The sequence below is a fragment of the Podarcis cretensis genome (genome assembly GCF_951804945.1).
Source record: "Podarcis cretensis genome assembly, chromosome: 2".
In the NCBI taxonomy this organism is placed as follows: domain Eukaryota; kingdom Metazoa; phylum Chordata; class Lepidosauria; order Squamata; family Lacertidae; genus Podarcis; species Podarcis cretensis.
The window spans coordinates 119,297,643-119,313,066 of record NC_137171.1 but is presented as its reverse complement, the minus strand read 5'-3'; the positions used below and the strand labels follow the sequence as shown (position 1 = coordinate 119,313,066).

The 15,424-nt window shown below is 46.8% G+C and overlaps 2 protein-coding genes across 2 annotated transcripts in view; both read left to right on the top strand.

The window, feature by feature from the left end:
* Positions 1–15,424, top strand: part of LOC307208548 (zinc finger protein 500-like) — a 77,047-nt gene that overhangs the window by 48,607 nt on the left and 13,016 nt on the right. The gene's annotated exons all lie outside the window — the stretch shown is intronic.
* On the top strand, positions 1,002–13,865 carry LOC307209837 (uncharacterized protein). Its single transcript, XM_079965201.1, is given in 7 exon segments — positions 1,002–1,081; positions 5,080–5,362; positions 5,365–5,882; positions 6,687–6,813; positions 7,727–8,422; positions 9,895–9,916; positions 12,953–13,865. Coding segments are annotated over 6 exon segments (2,325 nt in total). The 5' UTR covers positions 1,002–1,081; positions 5,080–5,166; the 3' UTR covers positions 13,719–13,865.

The following is a 15,424-nucleotide window of genomic DNA, read 5'->3' as shown; positions in this document are numbered from 1 at the left end:
GTTCGAAAGCACACCAGTGCAAGCAGATAAATAGGTACTGCTCTGGCAGGAAGGGAAACTGCGTTCCGGTGCGCTCTGGTTTCCGCCACGGAGTCCCCTTGTGCCAGAAGTGGTTTTCTCATGCTGGCCACATGACCCAGAAAGCTGTCTGTGGACAAATGCTGGCTCCCTCGGCCTGAAAGCTAGATGAGCGCCGCAACCCCAGAGTCATCTTTGACTGGACTTAACTGTCCAGGTGTCCTTTACCTTTTTTAAAAACCGGTTATTACAAGCGTAGCAGGGTGAGCTGGGGTGTTAGGGAAGCAGTGGTACTGGGCTGGGCATAACTTCAGTAGCAGAAGAACATCAAAGCATAAGCAGAGCTCTGCTGGGGCAAAGGCCCATCTAGGCCAGCCTCCAGGATACAGTTAAAGCAGTCTCATACCACATTAAACAGTGATGGCTTCCTTCATTGTATCATGGGAACTGTAGTTTCTTAAGGATGCTGGGAGTTGTTAGCACACTCCCCCTCATGGCGCTACAGTTCCCAAGATGGCTTAACAATTGATCCCTCTTCCCAGGGAATGCTGGGAATCGTTGCTCCAGGAAGGGCTTCCTAACATCTTTCTGCAGCTTTTAGTTTTTATGTTAAAAACGTGCTTTATTTCTGAGGTTGGTTTCTGTACATTTGTTCTTTGTTTTTCAAGCTTTATAGCTTTCAAAACATACACACAGCCCATCAGACAACAGGCAAAACCTCTCTTGTTGGATCACGCAGGAGCCTTTCTTTTTCTTTTTCTTAAAAAATTAATTTGCATTTCTGATAGATTTCAATAAAATCAAAAAACAAAGCAGGAGCCTTTCCTAAGATCAGGCACTCTTCTCCGGAAAGCACGGGGTTAAAATGAGAAAGACTTCCCCCCTTATTCCTAGAGAGCACCGAGAAATGGAAGTGGGTGGGTGTGTGATGGCAATGTGTGTCCAAAAAGAAAAAAGCACCGAAAATCTCCCCCCTCCTTGCCTGAAATTGCTTTGAGTTTCCCTCATCGGAGGCAGAGAACAGGATCCGGGTGCAAGAAAAGCAAGGCGTGCAGAGGAGAGCGTGCAAAAAAGGGTGAAGGGGCGCTGATGCCTCCGAGAGGGAGAAGTGCAGTGGGAAATCGCAGGCTGCAATCGCACTGGTCAAGCCGCGGCCGACTTCCATGGGGTTTGTTGTTGTTTAGTCGTTTAGCATTAAAATGAATCGGTTTTAGCAGAACCAGGCACTGTGTTAAATGCAAGGGTAAATGGATTGAGAGCCAGACTCAGTTTCTTATTTATTTTTAAATAAAAGCATCGCCACTAAGAGGCTGAGCTAAGGATCAGCAATTCCCTTTTCCACATCTCACCTCTGCTATGAACCCGCTAGGTGACTTTAGCCAAGACACCCTCAATCGCAGAAATGTGGGAGTCAATGGGATAATCCTGGCCCACATTACAGGGTTGGTGTTAAGGGTTACAAGAATACATGTGAAATCCTTGAAGCACTTTGTGAAATACTAAGGGTCACATTGGCAGCTGTGACATATAAACCTACAGATTGAATACATTGAAAGATAGCTCACAGGGCAGTAAACGTAAGTGTAAAGAAACTCCTGGCTGCAAGGATGTCGTAAGAGTCAAGATGTCTGGCAAGACGTGTGAAGGAATTTGCTGACACTGACAGATGACTCTAGGGCCTCGTTCCTCCTCAAGCCCGTGTCTGTGATATTACTTTTGCTCTTCTGATAACACTGCTGCTTAGGTTTGTTGTTGTTGTTTAGTCGTTTAGTCGTGTCCGACTCTTGGTGACCCCATGGACCAGAGAACGCCAGGCACTCCTGTCTCCCACTGCCCCCCGCAGCTTGGTCAGACTCATGCTGGTAACCTCGAAAACACTATCCAACCATCTCGTCCTCTGTCGCCCCCTTCTCCTTGTGCCCTCCATCTTTCCCAACATCAGGGTCTTCTCCAGGGAGTCTTCTCTTCTCATGAGGTGGCCAAAGTACTGGAGCCTCAGCTTCACAATCTGTCCTTCCAGTGAGCACTCAGGGCTGATTTCCTTCAGAATGGAGAGGTTGGATCTTCTTGCAGTCCATGGGACTCTCAAGAGTCTCCTCCAGCACCATAATTCAAAAGCATCAATTCTTCGGCGATCAGCCTTCTTTATGGTCCAGCTCTCACTTCCATACATCACTACTGGGAAAACCAGAGCTTGAACTATACGGACCTTTGTTGGCAAGGTGATGTCTCTACTTCTCAAGATGCTGTCTAGGCCTGTCATTGCCCTTCTCCCAAGAAGCAGGCGTCTTTTAATTTCGTGGCTGCTGTCACCATCTGCAGTGATCATGGAGCCCAAGAAAGTAAAATCTCTCACTGCCTCCATTTCTTCCCCTTCTATTTGCCAGGAGGTGATGGGACCAGTAGCCATGATCTTCGTTTTTTTGATGTTGAGCTTCAGACCATATTTTGCACTCTCCTCTTTCACCCTCAATAAAAGGTTCTTTAATTCCTCCTCACTTTCTGCCATCAAGGTTGTGTCATCTGCATATCTGAGGTTGTTGATATTTCTTCCGGCAATCTTAATTCCGGCTAGGGATTCATCCAGCCCAGCCTTTCGCATGATGAATTCTGCATATAAGTTAAATAAGCAGGGAGACAAAATGCAGCCTTGTTGTACTCCTTTCCCAATTTTGAACCAGTCAGTTGTTCCATATCCAGTTCTAACTGTAGCTTCTTGTCCCACATAGAGATTTCTCAGGAGACAGATGAGGTGATCAGGCACTCCCATTTCTTTAAGAACTTGCCATAGTTTGCCATGGTCGACACAGTCAAAGGCTTTTGCATAGTCAATGAAGCAGAAGTAAATGTCTTTCTGGAACTCTCTAGCTTTCTCCATAATCCAGCGCATGTTTGCAATTTACTTGGGAGTAAACCTGCGCAGGGATTGCAGGAGGGCGCAGAGGGGAGATGCTCTTCCTCTGCAAGCCCAGATCAGCTCTTGAGGGAAACCTGTCCAGAGTCGTTATCTTGACAGATAAGAGTCTTTATCTTTTTTTTAAAAAAAATAATATTTTATTAAGTTTTACAAAGAGAAAAATTCCAATAGAACAACAAACATAGACAACAAAAACAAGCAATTAAAACACAGCCAAAACCAGAAAAAGAAAACTATTACAAACATAAAAAAAACTTTAAAAAAAAATAACATAAAAAAGATTTTTTAAAAAAGAGTTCTTTTCAAATTCATATCCTTCATAACCTTATTTTCCTGACTTCCACCCGCCTTCCTTTCTTGTATTCCACTTTAAAATTAATTTAGCAAATTCATTCTTTACTCTAGATAAGAGTCTTTATCTTGACTGGTCCATCTAGCTAAAGATTGTCTGCACGGGCTGGCAGCAAGCAGCTCTCCTGGGTTTTATTTTTTATTTTTTTTTTTCAAAAAAGTGTATTGGTTTTCACAAAATTATAAACAAACACATAAAACAAACAAACATAATTAATAACCTTATTAAAAAATTACACGTATTAACATTGTTAAGTGACTTCCTCGCTTCCCCTTGGTTGGATTTCATTGCATGTCCTTTTAACGGTTTTCCAGATCACAATACTTACAAAGTTTAACTTGAACATTAACATCCTTAGATCTTTTCCTTTCGAAATTAAACATATTAATTCATTCCAGAAATGGAATGGAGTCCCATGGTGAAGGGCATGGCTGGCTCGGCACCCTAAAACAGGCCTATGGCATGGTCTTAACATTTTGTTGCAGACCCCATGTGACTTTTTTATGGCAAAGCAGTAAGCAGATTCACTGTATACCTTTAAAGCGCCATTCAACGTACATGTAAAGCACATGACATCCTGGGAACTGCAGTTTCCTCGTCTCAGAGCTTCCATTCCCAAAACCCTTAGCCTATGCTTTAAACGCATGGTGTGGCCCTTTAAAGGGATGTAAAATTCCCGAGAAATCCCAATTTTAATGGAGTGGCAGACAAAAATGTTTGAATACATAGAACTGGCGAAATTGACTTATAAGATTCAGAACCAAAAAGAAGCAAAGTTCAAAAAGGATTGGAGTAAATTTGTTGAATATATACGGAGTAATTGTAAGAATTTAAAAACTGTAGCAGGATTAATGTAAATCTTGTGATGTGGATGGCGTGTAAATAAGAAACTGTAAGAAAAGATTTGAGACATGAAAACCGTTGAAGGGATGGAAGGAAGTCCCGGTGCAATAAGAAATAAGAAGACATACAAATTTTTGAATGTAAGAGTATTTGTTTTATTTGTTGTTGTTGTTGTTGTTTAGTCGTTTAGTCGTGTCCGACTCTTCGTGACCCCATGGATCAGAGCACGCCAGGCCCTCCTGTCTTCCACTGCCTCCCGCAGTTTGGTCAGACTCATGTTTGTAGCTTCGAAGACACTATCCAACCATCTCGTCCTCTGTCGTCCCCTTCTCCTTGTGCCCTCCATCTTTCCCAACATCAGGGTCTTTTCCAGGGAGTCTTCTCTTCTCATGAGGTGGCCAAAGTATTGGAGCCTCAGCTTCAGGATCTGTCCTTCCAGTGAGCACTCAGGGCTGATTTCCTTAAGAATGGATCGGTTTGTTCTTCTTGCAGTCCATGGGACTCTCAAGAGTCTCCTCCAGCACCATAATTCAAAGGAATCAATTCTTCGGCGATCTGCCTTCTTTATGGTCCAGCTCTCGCTTCCATACATCACTACTGGGAAAACCATAGCTTTTACTATACGGACCTTTGTTGGCAAGGTGATGTCTCTACTTTTTAAGATGCTGTCTAGGTTTGTCATTGCTTTCCTCCCAAGAAGCAGGCGTCTCTTAATTTCCTGGCTGCTGTCACCATCTGCAGTGATCATGGAGCCCAAGAAAGTAAAATCTCTCACTGCCTCCATTTCTTCTCCTTCTATTTGCCAGGAGGTGATGGGACCAGTGGCCATGATCTTCGTTTTTTGTTGTTGTTACAAAAAAGCAATAAAAAGTATTGGGGGGAAAATAAATAAAGGGATGTAAAATCCATTTCTTTCCCTCTCTTTACATCTTTCTTCCCTAAGGAGGAGACCACGGTGCCTGTTTCAAAGACTGCGTCTCCCCCTGTGGATTCTAGCATTTTCTACGCCAACTGAGACGGCCACTCGGAAAACAAAATGGAGGTGCAAGACCCAGCAGGCCTCACACGAGGGCTGGGATCACAGTGGGAAGGAAAAGTCCTCCATGCAAACAAGGCTGGGAGAGAATTTGTGCAATGGATACCTCTCCACCAAGTTAAACAAGAGCAGCATGAGGGCCTGTTACAACATTGGGAAGCCCAATGGCAGGAGTTCCTGAGGAAAATGGAGTCTCCCCACTCGGACTGTTGCCAGATGAGCCCTCGCCCTGGGTGGACACGAAGGGCTTCCTGGCCTCCTTTGAGCAAGTGGCCAAAGCCTGCCGGTGGCCCAGGGAAGAGTGGGTGGCCCAACTCTGGCCGGCCCTCAGTGGGGAAGCCGAGCGGGCCTTCAACAGCTTGGAGGCTGGAGACAGAGAGGATTATGGGAAAGTGAAGGCGGCCATCTTGAGAGGGGACGCCATGAGCAGGGAAGAGCGGCGCCAACGCTTCAGGCGGTTCTGCTACCAGGAGGCCGAGGGACCCCGAGGGGCCTACGGCCATCTCCAGGATCTGTGCCGGGGGTGGCTGAAGGTGGAGAGGCTCTCGAAGGAGCAGATCCTGGAGCTGCTGATCCTGGAGCAGTTCCTGGCCATCCTGCCGCCCGAGATGCAGAGCTGGGTGAGGGAGTGTAGCCCCGAGACCTGTGCCCAGGTGGTGGCCCTGGCGGAGGATATCCTGCAGATGCAACGAGAGGCTGAGAGATGTGAGAAGCAGGTAAAGGTGTTTTCCTGGTACTTGGTTGTAGGTTAAGTGATGGGACATAGGTTGAATTCTCTACCCATCCCAATGTAGGGGGTGGGGAGGAAAAAATGAATGGTAAGCTGCATTGAACTATGTATTTCTTGGACTGACATAACTATGCCAGAATTCTCCATGGCCCTGGACATCGTTCCCTCCAGTTAGACTACTTTAGTGCACTCTTTGTGGGGCTGCCCTTGAAGACTCTCCATAACCTGCAGCTACTGCACATAGCTGTCAACTTCTCCCTTTTTTTGCGAGGAATCCTATTCAGAATAAGGAAATTTCCCTTTAAAAAAAGGAAAAGTTGACGGCTATGCAGAATACCACCATGAGGGGCTTGAGCAGTTCTATGATTCTAACTAATTAGTCATTTTCTTTGTCTCTTCTTCCAGTGACTGGGGTTGTTCAACTTGGCAGATAGTGTTTACACACACACACACACACACACACACACATACACACCCTTCCTTCCAAAAGGATTTAAAAAACCCAGAAAAAATAAATATATTTGAAAGACACAAAGGACATCAAAAAAGGCATTTTAAAAAGAGTGGCAAATACTCATGGCTAATAAAAGAATGGATGGCAGGAGGGCAGCATAAAATTTCCTCCTGGATTTTAGCAGTGATGCACTCTGCTAGGGAGGGCATTCCACAAGTGGAATGGAGCCACCACTGAGAAGGCCCTGGCTGCCAGTGCTAAATGGTTAGCCCACCTGCTGGTGGCTGCACCACCAACCCCACTCTCCCCTGAAAGAATTCCCTTTTGCCGGTGCAGGTAACATTTGAGGATGCAGCTGGGAGTTCCTTTGAGGCAAGCCAGGCTCTGTGTGACGCCGAGCAGGTGCCACCATCCATGGAGATCAAGCAGGAAGACGACAGTGGAGAAGAAGCCAGCCTGTTGGGTAAGGAGTGACACAGCCTCTGGGGGGCCAGGTTCTGGGGTGCTCCCTGACTTCTTCTCTGACTGTGGCTCCTTCCCTTCTGTAAAGGGAACATGTACATGTTTTCGCAAAACAAATATTGCCTAACATAAAGCATTTGTGTGCCTTATCTTCACTAAAGTGTGCAGCGTTGTGTGTACACTTTATCCTAGTATATGTATTTTTTGTATGCATTTTGGGGCTGCAGAACAGCATTGCAAGGCTCTCAGAAGTGCAAACTTTGAAGGGTGGCTGTGTTCATGTATTGTTTTGGAACAGGCAAATTAAATGGATTCTAATTTGAACATGATTATATTTCTCCCCCAGCCTCCTTAGCTAAAACCAACCATAATTAGAGTTCCTGGCGCATCTAAACTCGTGTAGTTTTCTCCCAGAAGTCCTCATTGCTTTCTGCAAAAGTTTCGTTGATATCACACAGCAGAGCTGTTTCTTCACTACAGAAGTGGGGAGATTTTGGCCTTCCAGATGTCGTTGAACTACAACTCCCATCAGCATCACCAGTGATCTCTTTGGGGCTGGAATTGTAAACCCAATTGTGGATTCCACATGCCCATGGAGAAAATCCTTCTATCATGTATGCACACAAGACAATCCCATTCAAGCCTGTGTTCTCTTCATTGTTAATTAAAAGCTTCCTGTCTCTGGACTGAGTCCATGGCCTGGGATGATGGGCTTTGTGGTTCAGCAACATCTGGAAGGCCAGAGAGTCCCACAACCTGCTACATCAGAGACTCGTTTTCATATGTGGGGATGGGAAGTTCCTGTTGTCCTGTCTTCCACCTAACCACCTTCGTTCCTTGCTTTTACTTTTCCTTTCCCACCACCCCCTGAAGTCCTGGGAGTAAGTGATATTGGGGTTTTCTCGTTTCTCCAGGTGGTCAAGGATGGTTGACTCTAGATGTGGGGGGAAAGCATGTGCCGGAAGATTCAGGAAAAGCACAGCCATGCGGGGCGACGACAGCCTGCCCGGAAGACTGGGGCCATGGGCAGGCCAATGTTTCTAAGAGTCAGCACAAAGCGGAATCCCAGCAGGAAACCCACCCGGAAGAGAGGGCAGGTGGGCCTCTTCCTTCCAGCGAAGGCCACATGGACCTTGGAGGACTTGCCGTCCAGCAGAGACCCTCTGTCGGCAAGCGGCAAAACCTGTACGGCGCTTATGGAAAAAGCTTTGCACACAGCTCCTCCCCCGCGAAGTACAGTCGGATGTGCAAGAGAGGGAAGCGACACCGGTGCTTGGACTGCGGGAAGTGTTTCCTCTACAGATCGGGGCTGGCCGCGCACCGGCGAGAAGCCATACGTGTGCTCCGAGTGTGGAAAGACCTTCGCCTGCAGCTCGGACTGCAAGCGCCACCAGAGGACGCACACGGAGGAGAAGCCGTACGAGTGCCCCCAGTGCGGCAAGAGGTTCCGGCAGCGGTTCAGCCTCAGCAGACACAGGCGGGTCCACGTGGCGGAGGACCCGTGCGCACGCTCGGATTGCGGGGAAAGCGCCGCCGCATTGGCCTGAAATGCCTCCTTGCCGCGATGGAGGAGACCATTGCAGTATGCAAGCAAAATAGTAAAGGTAAAGGTACCCCTGCCCGTACGGGCCAGTCTTGACAGACTCTGGGGTTGTGCGCCCATCTCACTTAAGAGGCCAAGGGCCAGCGCTGTCCGGAGACACTTCCGGGTCACGTGGCCAGCGTGACATTGCTGCTCTGGCGAGCAAGAGCCGCACACGGAAACGCCGTTTACCTTCCCGCTGGTAAGCGGTCCCTATTTATCTACTTGCACCCGGAGGAGCTTTCGAACTGCTAGGTTGGCAGGCGCTGGGACCGAGCAGCGGGAGCGCACCCCGCCGCAGGGATTCGAACCGCCGACCTTTCGATCGGCAAGTCCTAGGCGCTGAGGCTTTAACCCACAGCGCCACCTGCGTCCCATGCAAGCAAAATAGGTGGGAGGAATTGGCTGAGGACTACTGGAAAAAAGAACATGAGACCCTTGGGACATATGAACCTGAGTCAGGCCACTGGTCTGTATAGCTTGGCTATGCCCACACGGACTGGCAGCCTCTCTCCAGGATTTCAGGCAAGGAGCATATCTGTCTTAACCTGGAGACAGAGGTCTGAACCTGGGACCTTTCGTAAGCAATCAAATGCTCAAACCACTAAGCTACGGCCTTTGCGTAGGTTTAAAATAACTTAATCCATAGCACTGATAGGAAACTTGGGAAGTTCCCTTATAGCAGAGGTTTTTTCCACCTTTTTTGTTGTTGGCTACACTGGTCAGCAAGGCTCTCCAGCGTTTCCGGCGGCAGACATTCCCAGCTTTGTAGGGAAATTATACCTTTGCATTGCAAAGAAGATGCTCCAGATTTCAGACTTGGGACCTGTTCTGGGTGAAACTTTTAAGAGATCAATAGGAGAAGGAATCCCTCCCACCCACGATCCAGGACACCACCCAGGAAAAGCCATCTTAACTATTTCCAGACTCTGCCCCTTCGACCCGTCCACACTGAGTTGCCGCACTAGCTAGAGACGATACGGAAGAGAATACGTTGCATTTCCTTTAGTTCTTTCCAACACTGTGTGTTGATCCTGCTGGCTGAGAGAGAATTCACTCTCCAAGGGTTTTCGGTGGCCAAAACGGGCTATCATATTTGCCAGGATAATTGCTTTGTTCGCATTGCTGTTACGGTTCTAGAAATAAATATAAATATTTTTGTAAAAAAAAAGAAAAGAAATGCAACAAATGTTTGGCAGAGGGAAATTGGTGGGAGGGGTAGACTCAGTGAGGACCAAGGTGAATGCTCAGTTGGCAGGGGGTGGTGTGGAAAGGTTTCTGAGGAAAAGTTGCAGCATTTGGAACTTTGCTAGTTTAGAGAAAAGGCCACCTGCAGGTGACATGGTCTCCTTTCGGTCTCCTCTTCTAAGAACGTCAGAGGAGCCTTGCAAGATCAGGCCAAAAGCCAGTCGAGTCCAACTTCCTGGTTCCAGCCAGATGTCAACAGGAAGCTCAAAAGTGGGACATGCGCAGGGGCTCACTTTCCCTTCTCTTCCCCAGTGACTGGCACACACGGAGGCAGGTGACTTCCAATCCCAGACCTTGTATACAGCTAGAGATACAGGAGACATCTGATTCAATTCATACTTAAAGGTGAAGTTACCCCACAGGCATACGAAACACAGAAAACATCTTTCAAAATCTGCACTTCTCTAAATTTTGCATCACAGTTCTCCAACAAAGCAGTGTGTCCTAAAATGTGTATTATTATATAATAATACACATTGCCCTTGAGACTGACCCAGAAACTCAAGCAGGTGCAGAATGCCGCGGCGAGACTCCTTACGGCTTGTCGCCGCGGGATCACATTCACCCGGTGGAGTACAGGATCAGGTTTAAGGTGCTGGTTTTAACCTTTAAAGCCCTATACGGCCTAGGACCCTCGTACCTATGGGACCGCCTCTCCTGGTATGTCCCACAGAGGACCTTACGGTCTTCAAACAAAAACATCTTGGAGGTCCTGGGCCACAGAGAGGTTAGGCTGGCCTCAACCAGAGCCAGGGCTTTTTCGGCTGTGGCTCCGATCTGGTGGAACGCTCTGTCACAAGAGACTAGGGCCCTGCGGGACTTGACATCTTTCCGCAGGGCCTGCAAGACAGAGCTGTTCCACCTGGCCTTTGGCCAAGGCACAGCCTGACCCCCTCCTTTGGTAATCCTCATAGAACTCTAGCCCAATGGTTGCCATTAATTTGATTTTGAATTGATTTTAGAATGAATTGATTTTAGATTTAGATTTATTGTTGTTAGCTGCTCTGAGCCCGGCTTCGGCTGGGGAGGGTGGGATATAAATTATTATTATTATTATTATTATTATTATTGTTGTTGTTGTTGTTGTTGTTGTCACCACCTTCTAAACCACTGCCTCAAGGCGATTTGCAAATAAGATAACTTGAAAACAGTTAAAAACACAAAAGCAACTTTACAGTTCTATGATTCTATGAAAATACCCATTTATCTAGCTGTAGGAACAAAGACTGTAAGAGCAAAAATGTCTTCAACTCTTTTGGGAAAGTGCAGATACAATTTTGGTGTATTTTTGGTCTTTGTTGGAGGCCGCCCAGAGTGGCTGGGGAAACACTGCCAGATGGGCGGGGTACAAAAAAAAATTATTATTATTATTATTATTATTATTATTATTATTATTATTATTATTCCACAGTACAGGGGTAGCCAAAATAAAAGCCCTGTTCTGAGTTACTTCAGAGTGGGCTTTTGAAATCTTTGGAAGTTGCAAGAGAGCCCCTCCTGTAGATCACACTGCTCCCTGTAAAGAGGAAAATTTTGTGGAACCACTCTGGGAAATCTAGCTCTGTGAGGGAAGTAGTGGGGTCTCCTAACATCTCTCAGCACCCTTAATAAACTGCAAATCCCCAAGCTCTTTAGGAGGAGCTGTGACTGTTTAAAGTGGTTTCAAGGCACGATAAATGTATGGTGTGAATGTGGCCTAGGTCACGCATGGGTTGCAGAACACAACCACACAAAACCCACCAGTCCGAAAGGCCCCAAAGCCATTCGGAAAACACAGCTCTTCATAACCTCTGGGCATGAACAGAGTGCTTTTCCATCACCACTATGTCATCACAGCCAGCTCTTTAGAGGTTTGGGAATGTGGAAGAGCAATTCCTGATCTGAGGAAGATGCTTAAAGGGAACGAAGACTCTGCTCCTTCTCAGCTCATTGTGTGTGTGTTTATGTATTTTTTATTATTAATGTTTATTATTTGTACAAAGATTACCATAAAAAAGGACAAAAGTGGTGAGGACCTAACAGAAGCAGAAGACATCAAGAAGAGGTGGCAAGAATACACAGAGGAATTATACCAGAAATATATGGATGTCTCATATACCCCAGGTAGTGTGGTTGCTGACCTTGAGCCAGACATCCTGGAGAGTGAAGTCTTAGAAACTTGGGCCTTAGAAAGCGCTGCTAATAACAAGGCCAGTGGAAGTGATGATATTCCAGCTGAACTATTTAAAATTTTAAAAGGTGATGCTGTTAAGGTGCTACACTCAATATGCCAGCAAATTTGGAAAACTCGGCAGTGGCCAGAGGATTGCAGAAGATCAGTCTACATCCCAATCCCAAAGAAGGGCAGTGCCAAAGAATGCTCCAACTACCGCACAATTGCACTCATTTCACACGCTAGCAAGGTTATGCTTAAAATTCTACAAGGCAGGCTTAACCAGTATGTGGACCGAGAAATCCCAGAAGTGCAAGCTGGATTTCGAAGGGGCAGAGGAACCACAGACCAAATTGCAAACATGCGCTGGATTATGGAGAAAACTAGAGAGTTCCAGAAAAACATCTACTTCTGCTTCCTTTTTCTCATATGTAGTCTTTTAAATGTGGGTGAGCTTTTTTTAATGTATTTCTCTTCTTGGTTTTAATGTATGTGGGGGTTGTTAAGGATAATGATTTAATTTCCTGAAATGGAAATGTTTGCTTATGTTAAATCACTATGCACTTTTAACATGGTTCCCCTGCCCACCCCCCCCCCGGCAGTAGCTCTCATATGATTGGCTGACTATGAGTCACACGAGTCGCATTCCATTCGGTTGTGACTGTTATTCCAGTAACTGTCATTTTTTAACTGCCCTTCTGATTTCTCTCTCTGTGTGTGTGATGGAGAGAAGGGCTGCTGAGAGAGGCTTCTCCGGATGCTGCTGATGGCAGTGTTGTGTCAGTGTGATCTGTCTGAAGTGAAACAGACAGAGGAAGATCCCTAAATGCTAATAGTGAGAAACCTGCACAGGAGCTCCCTGTGAGGAACAGAAAGAAACCTTTCATAAGAAACTGTAAGACCTGAGTAAGGCAAAAGTCTGGTGCAAGTCTCAATACAGTTTTGTTTATAAGTCGAAGAAGACTTCAACATACCCTCCAACATTTCTCCGATGAAAATAGGGATGTCCTATTGAGCCTACGGCTTGCTGATCAGAAGTTCGGCGGTTCGAATCCCTGCGACAGGGTGAGCTCCCGTTGCTTGGTCCCTGCTCCTGCCCACCTAGCAGTTCGAAAGCACGTCAAAGTGCAAGTAGATAAATAGGTACCGGTCTGGCAGGAAGGTAAACGGCGAAATATGTGGGACGTCATTAGGATGTAAAGAGAAACTCCAGGATCAAAGTGATTCAGAGATGCAGGAGGGGGAGGCTCAGGCGGAGGATAAGGCTAAACCTACTGCTTGTCAGGGCATGGACCTGAAAGGAATCCCAACCCGGCAGGAAAAACACAGAGAAACGAGAAGCGCCAAGTGCCTCTGTGCTCCCACCCAGGAGAAACCAAATAAAAACTTGAGGGTTGGAAAAAGCTTGGCTCAGCATCGAAGACACCGTGATGGGGAAGTGCCATATAAATACCTGGACTGTGGAAAGAGCTTCAACCACAAAGCGAACCTGATTTCACATCAGAGAATCCACAGGCGGGGAAAACTCTACAACTGCTCAAACTGCGGCAAGACTTTCCTCCGCAAATCGATCCTTAGCCGGCATTTGAGGGTGCACACAGGGCAGAAGCCGTTCAGCTGTGCCGACGGTGGCATCAGCTTGAGCGCTCAGTCCAGCCTCACTCGGCACCAGAGGATCCACACGAGGGAGAAGCCCTACAAGTGCTTGGAGTGCGAGAAGAGCTTCAGCCAGAACTCGGACCTTCTGAGGCACCAGAGACGCCACACAGGGGACAAACCAAACCAGTGCTCCGAGTGCGGGAAGAGCTTCAGATGGGGGGACTGTCTGGCTTCGCACCAGAAAATCCACACGGGGAAAGATCAGGCCAGCTTCCCGACGGCAGCAAGAACTTTGGTGATCAATCAGGTCTTATCCAGTGTGTGAGAATTCACGCAGGGAGCGAACGGTGCGAATGTTTCGAGTTTGGGAAGAAAAGCTTTATAGTGAGATCACAACCCTGTTTCACAGTGTAGAGCAGGGGTCAGCAAACCTTTCTCTCAGACCTTGTCGGGGGCTGGACTATATTTTGAAGGGGGGAAAGGGAATGAATTCCTATGCCCCACAAATAACCCAGAGATGCATTTTAAATAAAAGCACACATTCTACTCATGTAAAAACACACTGATTCCCGGACCGTCTGTGGGCTGGATTGAGAAGACAATTGGACCGGATCCGGCCCGCGGGCCTTCGTTTGCCTCCCCATGTTTCAGAGTCCTGTGGAGCAAACATAGACATGGGGCAATCATAGTTGCTATCTTATTAGACACTTTTACAGAAGGAAAGGCATACAGGCTTCTGCTCTGTATACTAGAAGGAGCGTCTCCACCCCCATCGTTCAGCCTGGACACTGAGGTCCAGTTTGAGGGCCTTCTGGTGGTTCCCTCACTGCAAGAAGTTAAGCTACAGGGAACCAGGCAGAGGGCCTTCTCAGTAGTGGCACCTGCCCTGTGGAATGCCTTCCCTTTAGATGTCAAGGAAATAAACAACTACCTGACTTTTAGAAGACATCTGAAGGCAGCCCTGTTTAGGGAAGTTTTTAAAGTTTGATGTTTTATTGTGTTTTTAGTATTCTGTTGGGAGCCACCCAGAGTCACTAGGGCAAAGAAATAAATTATTTCTTGATAGCACCCAAGGCCTGGAAACAAAATACAGCTCTTCAGGTCTCTCTACCTGGTCCTTGACGTTTTCCCCATGCCATACTCCTGCTACTCCTCCCTGGCCCAGTTTCACAAACTGATTTCCTCCCCGCCCCCCCTCCTTGGGCAGGAAGTGTCCTTAAAATCTGTCAGCATCTCTTGCTGGCCTGGAGGAAAGATGGAGAGGCTGTTTGTGCCAAAACTACCCTCCCATCCGTAGGTAGAATGGGCACTTGCTGCTCTGCGCTCTTTTGCCTCTGTTCCCACCAACACCAGAATGCGGCCTTTGGAAGGTTGCCAAGGAACTTGGCCCTTGGCTTGAAAAAGTTTGCCAACCCTGGTATACATGCTCAGATTGTAACAAAAGCTTTTGGGACAAATTGGTGTTTCTATGGGCAGACTGGAATGAAAGCCAAACAGATGGTCCAGAGGGGAAATAATACAGTCGTACCTTGGACCTACTGCCTTGGTTCCCGAACAAATCGGCTCGCGAATGATCGAAACCCGGAGGTGAGTGTTCCGGTTTTCAAACAATTTTTGGAAGCTGAATGTCCGGTGCAGCTTCCACGGCTTCCAATTGGCTATGGGAGTTTCCAGCACCCAATCAAAAGCTGCGTTTTGGTCTCCAAATGTTTTGGAAGTCAAACGGACTTCCAGAACGGATTCCATCCAATTTCCAATCTTGCTACATACATCAAACATATTATTATTATTATTATTATTATTATTATTATTATTATTTACCCGCAGGTCTCAGGGCGTTTTACAGAATAAAATCAAAATATAAAACCACAAAATCAGTAATCAAAATAAAAACAACAACAGCCCAATAAACCCCCCTCCAAAAAAACCCACATTTTAAAAAGGCATAGGATGTCAATTAAATCAACCAAAGGCCTGCTTAGAAAGGCGAACATTCCTGGGGAGAGCATTCCACAGACAGGGAGCCACCAC